Here is a 16,353-nt window from a genome sequence, read left to right as displayed (position 1 = left end):
ACTTTTAATTTCTTGAACTTTTTTTTCACTTAGCCATGCTTACTGTTGTCTCAACACAAAAAAATAAATAAAAATAGTCAAAGTAATTACTATATAAGCCTTTAGTAATTATTAGTATGGATGATTGACCCACGCATCAATGGAAAACAATATTTGTGATTGTGTTTGCTAATTTGGTTAGCATATTTTCCAATATATATATTGTTATCTTGTGTCATCTCAAAAGACTAAAAATTGCATAAAGTGGGACTATATTGTCATAATATAATGATCTTGCAGAAATGTCATGTTAGTTAACTGAATCTTTTCCTTTGGCCATTTGTTTTTAGTCGTTCAAAAATAGGTCAATGTGACATGAATGCTTGGCTGGCTAGCAGGTTTTCCTCTCCAGAAATGGGGAATAAGGCTTCTTTGTTTACTTTCTAGCTCTCCCTAACTTCATATTCGTTTCATCAGGAGACCCCTATCCTCCAGATGTTCAGCAGGGACTCCTTCGATTTCAATTTTGAACAATGACTCACTGATATCATGGCCTTCCCCCCTTGCAGCTGTTTACTTGATGGGCTTTCAGAGCACAAGGGCAGACTATGGGGAATAGGGTTACAGAAAAGGGAACAGGATGCAATGTATTAGAAATAATATCCTATTAAGTAACTCTGTAACAAAATCACAGGGTCTTGCTTGAAACGGACATGTTGGTTCACTTTCAGACAGTAACACTCATATGCATAACATGAATGTTGTTGTGGTGTGGTTGCTGTATACCTGAATAGGTGATCAACTGAATTGAAGTGGTTCCACCTTCAATCTATTTCTGGTCATGACATTACTGACACTGAATAGACGATGAATTTTGAAGCTCAATAAGAAGCCATGTGGCTAGCTGAATTAAACATGAGAGGTCTCACCACAGCCCGTGATGTGAATACAAATCATTTGTACACGAAATACAAACTGCAGCGAGTATTACCCACGGTATTAACAGGAACAACACACTGCTGCTGCTTCTGCAACCTCACTCACTTACTCGCGTGATCCCACAAACGGGCGTCACGCACGTTATCCGGTTAATTTACATACAAAACACCGCCCAGGGGGACGAACATGATAATCTACCATCGACTGAAAGCGAACCGTGCAGAGAGGAGGAAAAAGCAGCTCAAAAAAAGTTTGTACGGGAGAGGGCTGTTTTAAACCAGAGTGTTTCGACACAGACAACAGACGCTCGTCGGGCTCTTTGCCCCACTTTGGATTACGATATGGACGCTTTGAAATCCGCTGGAAGGGCAATTATACGGAGCCCTAGTATCGCCAAACAGTCGTGGGCAGCGGGGAGACATAAAAGTGAGTATACTCTGCTGTTAATGTATACATGTCCACGAAGGCGTTAGCTGGTGCTATATTGGCTAAATGGACGCTAAATCAAGCTAGCCTCGACATGGAGCTAATATTACAACCGGCGTTTACTTTACAACTCAGCTACAGTTGTCTGGGAGATAATAGATGTCAGTGTAGGGACATTCGTCACCATTACGAACAGTTTAACATTTGACTAGTGATGAAGGCTAATATTTAAAGTCTGAAATGTTTGTTATGCTTTTGAACTTGACACTTAATCTGACAGTAGAGACACGCAGCTCGTGTAAACGGAGTCCTGTTGAAGCAGAAACTAGTTAAACTGCTGCTACGCACATCCAACAAGTCCGTGGAACAGCAGGGTTTTATCCACTCCGACCACAAGCGGACACTGAAGTTTGCGAAACCCTTGTCTGCCACGTCACTCTGCCGACTGACACGGTTGTAAAATTACAACAGAGGCTCAGCAGCTCAGCGTGGAGCTACAACACAGCGCTGTGGACCTGAGAAAGCAGTAGCGGAGTCACGGGAGTAAACAGCCATGAACGGATGAGTCTCCCTGGCAAGGCTGTACAATCCTAGCAACGCACTGTTGCTAGGCGAAACACTATGTGAAAAAATAAGCTGTATGAGGAGTGGTTGCAGATATCTTATAGGGGAGTCTAGTTCATACTAATGCGAAGCTTGAATTAATGGTTTGATGATCAGTAAAGCCATAATAGGTGTTGCTTGGTATTTCCATGTGATGCCAGGCTTCAACTGAGTATCATCACACTCACTGTGCTAGCATGGCTGATCTGCCTAAACCCTTTTATGTTTGCATGTACAGAAAGGGAATGTCCCCTGCTCCCCTGCCCACCCCCCTCCCTTTTTCATTTTATAGACAATAGAGCACTTGGCAGCAAGATGTCACACGTGCAATCGATGCCTTGTTTTGGTCCACTCCTGTCTTGGTGGCCTGCTGCATAATCAGCATGGTCCCCTTCCCACACCAGACCAGGCAGTGAGCTATAACGACCAATCAATCCCTGCTGCTGGAAGCTCAGGTTCATGGTGAGCTTTGCCATGACTACACATCAAATATATATGACTACACATCAAATATATATATATATATATATATATATATATGTATGTATGTGTGTGTGTGTGTATATATATATGTGTGTGTATATATATATATATATTCAATCTGTGGCCATAACCACATCCTCTCCTCTCTCTGCTGTTGCTGCTGCCACAGACAGAATAGCAGAGAGAAGCTTGTCAATCATTTAACATCCATCATATCATTTATTCGCACTCATTGCTTGTTTAGTGTCGTTTCCAGTTCCCTCTTATTGTTTAACTGTTCATCTTCCTCATTTTTGTTCAATGTGTTTAGATAATAACAATATTTTAGTTAGCAGCAGTGAACTGCTCAGTCATGAATAAGAAGGAATCGTGTTTTATCTTGAAGTATCAGTCGGCTTCTGTTTTCTACGTAATATGTTTATAGTGTTGTTATTCAGAAAATAGAAATTGTGGTTATTCCTCTAGTGTGCCTTCTGGCTTTGGTTGTATTTGTATGGGTCTAGATTTTGACAGGTCCATAATGTGATCCAACGTTTTTTTCTCCTGTGTGTAGGCATGGCCTTGTCAAAGCAGCCTATTCAGTTATTTGGCATCTATCAGCACTGCATTCCTTTTCTCCCACTGTCAGTGTTGGATTGTGACATGTTCCAGCATTGTTTTCGTAAAATGTGCCTCTTAAATCACCACTGCATGTCAATATATAAAGACATTAGCTGCCTGCTGCTTCGCCCTGTTTTCTTCCTTTTTGCAGTCTCAGGCCTCTGCACGAGCAAGAATGTGTCATTGGTGTCATTTCCTGCGTGGTTTTAAACAACACGGTTCCTTTTTGGCAATCTGCTTAGCTGACAAATTTTTCAGCACTGCCCTTACATTACACCCAAATAGTTCCCATTTTAAGGGTTGGAAATGGACTGTAACATCAGCCATCTTTTTAGCTCATAAATGCCCTGTTTTTTTTTTTCCTAATCTGAAAAGTGTGGGAGGCAGAAAATCCCTGTCTGCATTGAAGAGAGACAGTTTTCTCCCACGTCCCCGGTCAAGGAGCTGTCTTCTGAGGGGTTGTCAATATTGAAGCAGCTACATATCAGATTGTTAGTTGACCCATGAAGATGGCTAGTGGAGAAGAGGGCGTGTGATCTTATACCATTTTTTTTAAATGCATCACAATAACGAATACAATGTTGTTGATAATTCCTCCGGTGATGGTTGTTGCTACAGCTGTTGACTAATTTGAATTTGGTACATTATTCAGATAGCGCCACTGCAGCGACATAAGTTGGGGTAGGTGTAAATTATACATCTGTAGCTGTCATTGAAATGCCATAATGGGTAATGACAGACACAGTAGTCCTTTAATTACCTTTTAAGTAAGCCCCTGTTTCTTCTACAACAGACAGTGTGTGGTCCGCACCTCTGGGCCCCATCGAGCGCTACAGCCCCTTGCAAAAAGTCCCCCAAAGGGGTCTGCTAGGCTGTAATGGACATTGCTTCCTGCAGGATTCCTTTATGGAGTTGAAAAGCTCTTACTGATTTATGGCCGTTAGATCTTCTGTATCTGTAAGCTTCTGTGTGTGAGTCACGTGTGGATAGGACTGCGCAAACATGCTCTGTCACTGTTTCTCCTACAGGACAATTTTTTATCCTGCGGGGAAATGGATGTTTGACTTTCTCTTGTTTCAGCTGACACAGCAGGGAAAATAGGATACTTAAAGCATCAGTACTGTTATCATCACACCAGTAACTGGCACAGACTGAGTTGAGCGCTAAATTGCAGTATGATGAATGTGCGAGGCAATCTATTTTCATCTGTTATTCACTGTTCTATATTGCATCCAGTTGCCTGTGATTAGAGCAATTGTACATCTATTCCCATATGCTATTATTCCAGAGTAAACATTATTTCCAATCTTGTGTAAACTGCATAAATAGGTCTAAAAAAAACAACCTATTATTTCATGGCAGACGCAAAATTAGAAAAACCCAGTCACCACAAAGATTGTTTATTTTTCTTATCTAAGTAAACATCTCTTATGAGCCCCACTTTTTCACAGTAGAGATAACTTTGAAAGACTTTGCCATTCTGAGAAGCCAGAAGGCAAGTCTGGGTGGGAGGCACAGTGCCTAACCACTTCACCTTTCCGGTAAGAAATAATTCATGTAATCTCCTTCAGCGAAATGCGAAGACATATGGTCAGTGTGGTAGTTCAGTTCTTAAACTTCATAAGAGATCTTGTTGACTAAGTAGGACGCCATTTGAGACGGATGTTTCTCAGCATGAATCCCAATTAAGAATCTTTAGGTGGTTAATTTGTTGGTCATTGGTTGTTTTCAACCATTAGTTTGCTTTAATCTGTTGTGAACAAAAAAGAATAACAGATTAATGCTCTTCAGTTCCTAAAGCATTAACAAGTCATTGTTGGGCCCCTCCAGCAGTAGAAGGACTCCTCTTCTTGAACTTGTTAGTCAAGCTGTGTAGGTTTATGTATGTCTTTCGGGGTGTTTGGTCAGTTGACATGCATGAAACTCAAAATTGTTTGCCAAGATTCCCCCTCCCACTGAAGTGAGCCCGTAATTCAGGTCAAACTTGCTCTTTTTGAGCACCAAAGCTGTGTTCTGTTAGTGCTGTCTTACGAAACCTGACATGACACACCCTTAACATAACCCAAACAAATCCTTTGTGAAATCTGTAGGAATGCAAGAGAGATTGTTTTTTAATTTAATGGACCTGTCTTCCACCTGTATGTCGCAACTGCTACCAAAAATAAAACATGTCCCTGCAAATATTGAAGTAAGGATGCGGAGAAGAGATTTGCAGAGGAGCTGACGAGCACACCTCTTAAATCTCAGGGAGAGGCGGAATGCAAATCTGTGGAACTGTGTCAAACTGGTTCAACAAGAACTCATCAGCCCTTGGGGCAATCGGTGACTAAACAGAGTCAAAAAGTCAAAGGAATGATTTATTATTTTCATTTTAGGTCGTTTGTGTTTTGCTAGTGTGGTGTAGCAGTCCTTTTGGTACTTTGTCACTGAGACATGTGTTCAAATGACCTTCAGTTTAATTCCATCCTAATAGGGTCCTTTTCTGTTGCTGCAGGTCTCAGAGTTTTTACATGTCAGTATGTCTTATACCTGACTAGACTCACAATAAGCTCTGATCACACCTCCACAACATTCATTGTGGCATTTTGACGTTGTTGGTGTTCTGTCTGTATTTTAGTGTTTTTAACACCATTACCCAGTTTACATGTTTAATATTATATGCGAGTACGTTGCCACATAATGATAGAGCGGTTGGCGTGGTGCTTTAAGGATCAGTTTCATAACTCTGCTTCTTGTCGAGAGTACATTCTGGCCTCGGCTGGTCATCTGCTATAATCCCTGACTGGCATGACCACTCATTTCTCCTCTCTATCCCTCTACCTCTCCCTCTCTTTATCCTCGATTCCCATGTTTGACTGGATTTAGCCAATACCGAAAGACACGTGTCTCAATGTTATGACTATAAGACTCTTATCCTCTGCAAATCTGTTCCTCTACCCAACTGGAATTGTTTTGTAATGGTCGTTTAATGAAATACTGAAAGCTGCACTTCCTTTGTATTATGCTCCAACAGAGATATAAGAATATCTTAAACCTGCTGGTGTAGAAGATGAAAGAACCCAAGGACATAAAGGAAAGAGGTCACAGGGTGCTGGACATAAAGGATCCCCACTGACTCTTCATCTTACTTACTGTATATCGATTGCTCCTTTAAGTGAACGGGCCTTAGTTTATGTCTCTGGTCATTTGTTTCTAATGCTGTTTGTGTAAGGCAGAGAGGCTTTGACCTGGTTTTCCGATAATATGTAAGACATTTCCTGTATCCTCTCTGCACAAGCTGAAGTTAAGAGGGGGGAACAATGGTGCTGGATCAGTCTTTGTACCAAGCAGGGGACAGACAGTGACAGTCCTCCCCTGTGTATAGAAACACACTTTTTCCCTTTGACTAACACTTGGTCTTTCTCTTTTTAACAATACTCTATTTCAGCCTTTTTCCGTAAATGGGTGTCTCTCTTTTAGAAGCGGTGAAGATGGTGCTAGACTCTGACATCCACGGCCAGAACAGAACATAATGTAACATTTACATACGGTTCATACCATGGTTATACAAACCACAGAAGATAGTTCACAATAAAAATGTTACAACTTAACTTTGCTCGCAGAGTTGTCCAAGGCTCTCAGTTCTGTGTCTGAGTGTATCCCTGAAGGCATCTTTCATCATCTGAGTCTGCAGTTCCTAAATTGGCCTAAAGTGTCCTGATTGCACCCTAATAATGCAGGATCGGTTGTTTTTTTTGCACATGTTTGATTGCTGTAGGATAAGAAGAGGTAGCCTAGGTCAGCTGAGGCCTTAAATAGCACCATTTACTTTGGTGGCTTGTTGCAGTTATGTGGAAGTATTGATCTTTTTGACACTCCTTTTGTTTACAAAGGTTGCTTGTGATTTGTTTTAGCAGAAGTAGTAATCTATATTTGTCTTGTCAACAAATTCCGTGAAAAAGAATAAATCAAACAAGGATTTATTCTTTTGAAGATTTGCGCCTTAGAAACCCATTGTTTTAAAAAAGTAAATATAAATCCTTCACACTTCTTGCACTGGCTGACATGTTCCTTTTATTATGATGAAAACCATAGTGTATTCCTATCGATTCCTAATACCAATACACAGTGGCAAGCTGTTTTTTGATATTTTTTTTAAGAGCTTGTTGTTCTGCTGTTTGCACCGACACTGGTCTTTTCCATTAGATGGTTTCCTCCCATTCTGCTTTACTCATTTTCAAAATTGCACAAGGACACACAGCTGCTCTAGAGATCAGATAATGTTACCAAAGTGTTCATAGTTTAACACTGATCCTCTGGGAGGAGCACACTAAAGACAGCCAGAGTACACACCTTTTCCCGTTATCCCATAGTGACGCACAACTCAAACTCAAGCCAGACCCTGTTGTCAGCCAGGTTTCTTTGCTTGTTTCCCTCTGCTAATGTGTGTAAGAACAACAGGAACCCCAGGAGGAGATCTATTTATTAATCTTCTTCAGGAGCAGGTATGCAGGTTGGCAGACACATTCATTCACATTGGGACACAGAGGGCTCAGATGAACGCGCTGGGATTCTCTCCTCCCGCTCATTAACTGATGCCAATGCGACACCTCGCGGAGACCTCTCAATGCTCACAAGCTCCTTTCAAACCTCCACAAAGGGGAAATTGTTGATGCAGCAGGCTCGACTCGTGGAGCCTGCCGGTTCTGTGTAGTGGTGGCTTTGACTGTTGACCTGAAAGCCTTCAGTTGTGTTTGTATGTAAGCGGGGGCCACAAAGTCTCCCCTCCCTTTTCCTAGAATCCGAAGTAATTGTTCATGACAGACTCTGTTGAATATATAACTGGCTGACTCGTGTTCTCACAGCTTTATTGAAATAATGTGGTATCACTTGTACAATGAGGTCAATAACAAGGATGTGAGAGCAGTTTTCCCAGAAACTGCTAGAACATTAAATCCTACCAAAAATGAATCACTGTAGGAGTGACTTTGTCGCGCTATGTCACCCTCTGTCGCCTCCAATTTGGTTTTGGGTGAGAAATGTGTCACTGACTGCAACGAGGAAGAGCGCATTTTTACCATTTTCTGTCCTCAACTGTTACGATTGTATTCAGATAAGGATTGTCTTTAGGGCTGGACAATATACTGTGTCAGCAGTATCGCAGGACAACGGCAACTTCTTCTGCTGCTTGACAAAAAAAGGCACATTTACACGGTCATTTACACTAACTTTCATAAATGTTCAAGAAGTTAAACACTACTTATGTTAGATGAAGCATGTGAGATCGCAGTGATAAAAAGACTGAAGTTGTCAAAATGATTTGTGTTTTAATGCGTGTATCGCTTTTTGTGCATCCCCCTCTCTGCCAGCCCCGTTAGTTAACCACATCATGTAGCCGGCACGCAGCAAAGCAGAGCGTTCCTGCTGTTTCCACAGTGAATAAAGTGTTGCTTCTCCCTAAATGTCCTTTACATTTGTCGGGTGTACATATGTGAATTAATGACCGGCAAGTTGACCCACTGCCTACATTTGCATATTCCTGGTATTTGACTATATCGCACTTCTTCTTTTATCTGCTTGTTCTACAGTTATGAATGTCTTTCTGCCTTCATTCGTCTGTTCTCTGTGCGTCCATCTGTCATTTTGACTCCTTTAGGCTGAGGCAGATCTTCTTTCCTCATTACTATCACTGTTGCTGGCTGTTGACAGAGAGAGTGATAGTGATCCTCTTTGACCCTCCCTTTCCCAAATCGCCTGCTTCATTTCTTCCGCGTTGGCTTGACCAAAATACCCATCACCACCACCTCTCCTTCTCATGATCCAATGCCGCACAGGCTCAGCTCTCAAATCCCCCTTCGATTATAATTCTCAAAACCTCTGTGCTACTTTGCTTCTCCAGATCTCTTGCTGCGTCCAAAGGGCCCAACTGCCTCTGTAGATTTAGCTTCATTAAAACATAATGAAAAGTCCCCCGCTCGTGTTCGAATGATCAGATCTTAAAGAAGAGGCTAAGACCTTTTTACTAGAGCGTTTTCCACCAGTGGAGTCTGATGAACCGAGCCTAGTCGGGCGCTCGGAGCTGATGCCAACAGATGGACGTTCTGTCTGGATTTCTGATCACAGGTTCATTGAACCGCACAGCTTCAATAACCTGACTGAATTCTGGCAGCTGTTGTTAGTCAAAGCAGATGTAGCCAAACACATATGGGAAAAGAAAGTGATACGGCGCAGCCTTGAATAAATCTTTTAGTTTTTGAGATGTTTGCTTTTAATATGCCTGCACTCCCATTTTCCTTGAAGTGGTTATAAAGTTTAAAGCCACAGTTTTTTAGATCTTGAAAAGTGGGCTCTCACGTAGTCTAAATTCTATGTGATATTTTTCCTGCAAATTATCCTTTTTTTAATCTCTTATTTACAGGAACATTTGCACTGATGTTGGTGTACTTTATTAAACCTGTCTGCTTTGTACACCGTGCTCAGTGCTAAAGAGAGATGTTAAAGGTTTGTGGACTTGCACCAAAGTTCAGATGAGGTGAACTGCGGGGGGGGGGGGGGTTGCTGCTGCATTTGTTTTCTTGTGACATCTTCTCTTGGCTTGTCTGGAGAAGTGTTGACACTTTTCTGAAGAAGGAGGAGACACAGGGGATGGAAGCAGGTTTCCATCTGACTGGAAGAGTGGACTTCACATTGGCAGTGTGATTACAGGCTGACAACGCTTCAGAAAGTTTTTGCAAATGTTTGTTTTAAGGGGTTATGAGGCTGCTACTGCTACCTCAACTGTTATCGAAACTAGCTAGCCTAAAGATAGTTTTAAAAGTTAGACGAGGAAAAATAACTTATTCTTCTTGCCTTGGAAAGATATATCCATTTTTATGTTCCAAGTGTAACATGAGGCAAAACTCAAGTTGCCACTCTGTCATGTAAGATTTTCCCCATGTTCCTTGTGTGCTCAGGTTTGGTTGTGCTTTAAAAAAGAAAAATAAATGACTGATTCGGAGGCAACATTATTTTTGGACATTGACACAAACATTTGTCAAGTTGTCATTGATACCATCAGTAAAAATATTTGCCAAGATGAGACCCATCTCTTGATGATGTTGACGATGGATGTGATCTTTGAAGTGGGTTACTCGCTGCAGAGAACACGTTCAGTTCAAAGCTGAGGTGAAACTTGTAAATGAAGTGTATTTTAGAGTAGGCTTTCCTATAGATCAAACAACGAGTAAAGGCGATTGTCACAGTTGTATTTGAGGGGCTTCTGTGTAACAACATCTTGATTTAGACTCATTTTTCCTAGATGAGATTAGTCTCATCTGGGACTTAATCCAAGGTTGCCAGATGCTGGCAGCGGTACATTTAATCCCTCATCATTTGGCAGTCGATGTGCAGATATTTGAGGTGTTCCTGAGTCTTCGTCCATAACACTTACTTCCGTCGTTCTGCGTGATCATGTCTGCTGTAGTGTGGTTAAAATGTTTTGTAGTGGTTGGTGCGTTTAGAGGTGGTGAGTTTGACACCTGGCCCTGTGAAGACTCACAAAACAGGAACCAGAACAAGAGCGAATAACCCCACCGGTTCATTATCCACGCTTTACTTTGAAGATAATTGGCTGAATAAACCCTCACATGTCTTACACCCACTGATGCAGTGGCTACCCTCCACCTGCCTCCCCACTCCCCTCCCCTCTCAGCGAACATTAGTGCTCCCTTGCCGGCTCTCTGGCTTATTTTCAGGCGGTGTCGCCCATGCGAGCAGCGCTCACTGACCAGCCGTAGCTCCAGCGTAGCCGGGGAGCCTTTGAAGTTTGCTCTGATCAGCACCGCAGCTGCAGAGAGCAGCCAGCGAGGGAGCTGGTGCTGGTGGTGTTGTTGATAGGGGGTTGGTTGTGTGAATGCAAATGTGACCAAAATGAAAATGGATTATTATACCATAAAGAAAACAGCACTCTGATATGCACCAATCTAAAAATAGCTCTGGTTTACAAGTTGCTCCTTTGAACTGCCAAGCTGTTGTTTCATTGCTCACTTATTATTTGTGCCGAATATTCATCTACTCATGTGGTTCAGGCAGGCTGAAAATGTCTCATCAGCTGCGAATAGATTTGCAACAATTTATCGACTAACCGATTAGTCAAACGATGGATAATAAACGCCATGGTTAGATGAATCGTTCAATATCAGAAAATGCTGTTTTCAGCCTCTTAACTATGGGTATGTCCTGCATAATGTTACTATACTGCTATATTTATCTTATCTTTGCCTTTTGTCTGCATTGTTTCTTTGCTTTAACATTGTACCTTTCATCGCTGTGGGACTAAAAAGGATTTCTGATTTTTTTTCTTTCTAGTCAAAGTGAATATCTTTGGATTTTTTGACAAAATGCATTTAAAGATATAAACTCTGACTGAGAGAAACTGGGATTTAAAAATGTTCTGACTTTTCAGGGACCATTTTAATGTTTTATCAAAAATATAATTGCAATTTTTTAATACTGGAGATGTATTGTTGTTGCAGACCTTGTCTTATCTGATACGATAGCTTCCTCTGTATCTCATGGGATGGGGGATTTGAAGACTGCAGTCAGTGTGAACTGCTGGTCATCCCTAGAGACTTGCCTCCTGCACGCATTAGTATGGGCAGTCGAAGTACAGAGGCTTGCTTTCGATATCTCTGTCGGACCAGCACAAGCCTGCAGCGGCGGGCTGAGTCTGTTATGCGAATGACATCTCTCCTAAGCCTTGAATCACTCTAAGCATTTTTCAAAGCACTTATGACAGATTGTTAAAATTCAGTAAAGCAGACTTGTCAGCAATTTTGCCTTTGGTAAACGCTGAAAATATCCGGACTCAAGTTCACTGTGGATTTAACAAACAAGAGCTGGCACTAAAGGTTAGAAAGTCCTTCTAGCTGAGGTTGAGCCTGTATTTTCCCTATCTTATTTGTGTCTGCTAATGTCTTAAGTGGCCACACCTCGTAATGGACACTCATTTGTCCACTTGGTTACTTGATTAAGTCCGTGAATAGGAGATAATGATTCATCACCTGAGGTCATATTACAGTAAGGGTGATACTTCTACAGGCACTCATGTAACCACAGGACCTTAGACTGGTGTGTTACCCGCTCTTATGAGCCCAAAGACCTTGACCTTGGAGTGGTTGTTCATTTCAGACACACCCATTACTTAAGGATGGGTTTGGTTAGAGCTGCATTTAGACAATAAACCCTCCGCCATAACCACTCAGGGTGTGCTTGGTTTGGCTGTCGAAGAGGAATATAATATGTTAGCCTCGGCCACAGGTTCCAAGCTGTTCCCTAAATAATAGGGGTTCTTAGGCCAACTGATGGGGTTCAGAAAGTAAAAAAGGCCTTTTGTAGAATGCAGATCTTGCCTAGTAGTTTCTTAAAGTAAAACAATAATTTGTGCATCTGCTCAGTGTCATAAAATCAAGCTAGTAGTTATTCTATTTATTTTGCTGATGAACAAACAAACCAGTGTAGCGAACAGGACTAAAAACATCACTTCCTTGGCAGAGAAAGTAATAAGCACTCAAAGCACTCAAGCTAAAATGGGGAAAAAACACTTAAACCTTTATTTGAGCACAAGCTGATTAATCCATTTTCATATCTTTTAGAATTAAATTGTTAGAAAATAGACAAAAATGTCAATCACAATTTTCTAAATGGCCCTTATTAATCCATTGGAATGTCTTCTTAAGTCTGTCCCAAACCCCAACTGCTCAATTTACAATTATATGATACTCAGAAAAGCAAGTTCAGATAAGTTAATCTTTGGCATTTCTGCTTAAAAAACTATTACCAGCACTTCTGTCTATATTTTTAAGAGTCCATAGTTTGGGCTCAAATGTATAACCGACTTGAATACTCAATCTCTCCCTTTTCTCTAAAAAGTTCATTTGCACTTGAGCAGAACCCTTTTTACCCAAAATAACGGCTTTAACTCAAACAAAAATACAGTGGCAAACCACAGGGCTCTATTTAGAGCACCCATGAAGCCCACCCAGGAGGGAAGGGCATGATGTTGTCTGATGTTCTTTAGAGGAGACAAATGGATCTCTGTGCCCCCACACTATCACACCTCATTGTGGCAACTCCATTAACCTCTTATTAACATCAAGGAGATGTTAGCATGTTTTATGTTAGAGTAAATGGCTGAAGAAGCAGTTTGTTTTCTACATGTGCTATTTTCATTCACTCTGAAATTGTTTTTCCACTCAGACTCTTTCTAAATGAATCATGTTTGAAAGCTGCTGATCATCTTAGTGTTATTGATTTAGTGTGACGGTAAAGGCAGGTCATTTCTCACAAGTTCCTCTTTTCTCTTCCACTGCTGCATCGTTGTGGTGTAGTCCTACGAGCAGCAGGCGCCCCGGGCTTTCTTCATACTATTGATATTATATGGAGAGAAGAGCATCGCCTTAAGCGGCTCACCGAGTCTCCCTCTGATAAAAGAAATCAAAACCACAGCTTCAGAGTTTCATTGTACAGACAAAATGTACAATATTGAGTCCTGAATCAGCGTCACTGTCTCGCACGCCGGAGGAGATATCTTTTATGAATGACTTCACCGGCAGCAGTTGGCAGGATTGTAAATGAGAACAAAAATTCAAGAGGGACCAGTTTTATCTCTTGAACCTGTATTTGACACCTAATTGAAAACGGTGAAACTTTTTACATGATAGACCAACATACAAAGAAATACAGCATCAGTTATATTTGTGTTATTTCCCATTATGTGTTTCCATGCAGGTCAGACTGGCACAAAAGCAATTTAGCTGGCCAGATAGATGACCATTAAAGCTAACAGTGTGCTCACATATTTCTCATTTATTCAGCCAATATCCATTCCATAGGAACTCTTCCTTTTGCCAAGTGGAATAGCAAAAGCAAGAGCTCATTTACAGACACCCATAATGAGGATATGATTTGGCTGCTGTTGTATCTAATCCAGTTAAGGGTCATCATATCGAACGCTGGAGGAGATGCATCTATGAATAACTTCGTCTGCCATCATTTTCAGGATTGTAAATGAGTGTTGGCAAGCAGTTAACAGGGACCAGTTTAATCTCTTGAACCTGCATTTGACACCTTTTTTTGAAAAGAAAAGTTTTAGTCATGAGCTGAGTGGGCAATTAGGGATGGGAGGATGTAGGATATTAGGGTGAATTTTAGATGCAAAGCTCTTAAAAAACTCACTATCGAGAACTGAAAGATATACCCGACTTTAAACATACAGGAATAAATGCTAGCTATTCTTTTATACTATTTATCTTTTATTAGTGTAAGGGGGTTTTTAATTATTTGAATGTATTTATTTATAATTTATTTTGATCTTAAAAAGTCACCAAAAGAAAAAACCTGTTTTTTAAATAAAAAAACAAAACAAATAATGATTTAATAATTTAAGAGTGTTACATTGTTTTTCCTAACAAAAATATGCATTCCATTTCTGTGATTGAAAAAAAAAATGCAAGGCGAAGTGGTAAAGTGATCCATTTGGGTATTATTGGGATAATCTTGTGAATAGCATCATTTGTGCCGGGATAAATGTTCATTCAGTGCCCGTCCCTAGAGTGACTGCTGTTCTGTCCTGACATGTTGTCGGACAGAATCTCTCTCAGCCTGCCTTACAGTATAAACAGCCGGGATGCTGATGAGCTCTGAGTCACTGATGCATGTCTCTTTTGTCTCCTCTGCAGAGCTTCCAGAGAACTGGACGGACACCAGAGAGACCCTTCTGGAGGGGATGGTGTTCCAGCTCAAGTACCTGGGGGTCACGATGGTTGAGCAGCCCAAAGGAGAGGAGCTGTCTGCGACCGCTGTTAAGAGAATAGTGGCCACGGTGAGAGACGACACACACACACACACACACACACACACACACACACACACACACACACACACACACACACACACACACACACACACACACACACACACACACACACACACACCCTCAACACAGTCTATTCAGAAAATGTGTTTTATCTCCAGCTCTTCACTTGTTTCCCACATCCCCGCCTGCACCACTTGAAAATCATACTCACCCAGTAGCTTCCTCCTGTTTCTGACCTGAATGACACCACTGTGAAAAGTGACTGTTTGGCTCCCTGCTCTCCTCCCCCGTGGCCCCGGATGACATTTAGAAGAGGATGCGATTAGTTTGGACACTGTTGCTCAGTATATGGCTCAGCCCGCTTTATCATGGTAGAAAAGGGCTTAATGTTATTGGATCTGGCAGCTCAGTGGATAATGAAGTTAGCGGCGGCAGAGTTGTGGGGCTCAGGACACGGTGATGTATGGAGAGGGAGGCGTGGGCTCTGATTGGGCCTAATCTGTTGGCCGCCCTTGCTGTCGCTCTGGAAAAGGATGTTAGTCTGCCGAATGGGATATTATTTTTAATTTGTCAACTTTCTGTAAGAGGTTCTGTAGTGCACTTAGTTTAAAGAAATATTTTGTCAGGCCAATAGGAATTCATTTACTCCGGTTGCCATGACCCCCACTCACACACACACACACACACACACACACACACACACACACACACACACACACACACTTCATTTTTCAGGAGAGTGTAGTGTTGTTAAGAAGGGACATTACAGATAAAAAAATTACCTTTTTATTCACGTTTTCAGAAATATTTGATTAAACATGCAAATTAGGCTTTCTCTTCATTAAATAGGGGCTAATTTGCATACATGTCCGGAATAGTAATCGGAGCATTTGATAAAGCCAGCCTGAAAATGCTTGTTTCCTTTTGTTGACATAATAGATTCAAAGGTTTTTACACAGGGAAATGTTGCATATCTCGTGTTTAAATGGACCAGAAAGTACTGTCAAAAATAAATCTATTGGAAAATGGAAAGTTGTATGTGTGGGCTACTTAAGTTGAATTGGGTTTCTGGTTCAGAGTATGAGACAAAAATGGCCTTAAAGGTATGGCTGGTCTAATCCAAAGTTAGCAGCATAAATATATAGAAACTTTTCACTAGATTGATTTTCCTTTTTTTCTTTTCCTTTTCCTCCAGGCCAAAGCAAGTGGAAAAAAACTCCAGAAAGTCACATTAACGGTCTCCCCAAGAGGAATCATCCTTTACGACAGTGCCTCCAACCAGATGATAGAAAACATCTCCATATACAGGTCAGTCCTCCACGGCTACACTACTCCTAGCACATTCTCTGTCCCTGATTCAGTCTGGTGGTCTTAGGTCTGAAATACTTTCACCTAAAACAGAAGTTGTTATTTGCTCTCATCCGTTGCTGGTTGGTTGCAAGTTTAAGAGCAGGTTATGGTATTCCAAGCTAGTGTGATGTGTGTGTGCA

The 16,353-nt window shown here is 41.3% G+C and overlaps 1 protein-coding gene across 2 annotated transcripts in view; it reads left to right on the top strand.

The window, feature by feature from the left end:
* The first annotated feature begins 1,097 nt into the window (after positions 1-1,097).
* The window catches only part of ldlrap1b (low density lipoprotein receptor adaptor protein 1b), a 33,279-nt gene continuing 18,023 nt past the window's right edge, over positions 1,098-16,353 (top strand). For both annotated transcript variants that reach the window (XM_063908619.1, XM_063908618.1), the window contains exons 1-3: positions 1,098-1,344; positions 14,727-14,869; positions 16,059-16,171. In XM_063908619.1, the coding sequence (XP_063764689.1) occupies positions 1,260-1,344; positions 14,727-14,869; positions 16,059-16,171 (341 nt within the window). In that variant the 5' untranslated portion in view covers positions 1,098-1,259. The remainder of the gene's footprint in view (positions 1,345-14,726; positions 14,870-16,058; positions 16,172-16,353) is intronic.

Source organism: Eleginops maclovinus, chromosome 19 (assembly GCF_036324505.1).
Source record: "Eleginops maclovinus isolate JMC-PN-2008 ecotype Puerto Natales chromosome 19, JC_Emac_rtc_rv5, whole genome shotgun sequence".
NCBI lineage: Eukaryota > Metazoa > Chordata > Actinopteri > Perciformes > Eleginopidae > Eleginops > Eleginops maclovinus.
Note: the sequence above shows the minus strand (reverse complement) of the source record. Positions and strands in the feature narration are given on the sequence as shown.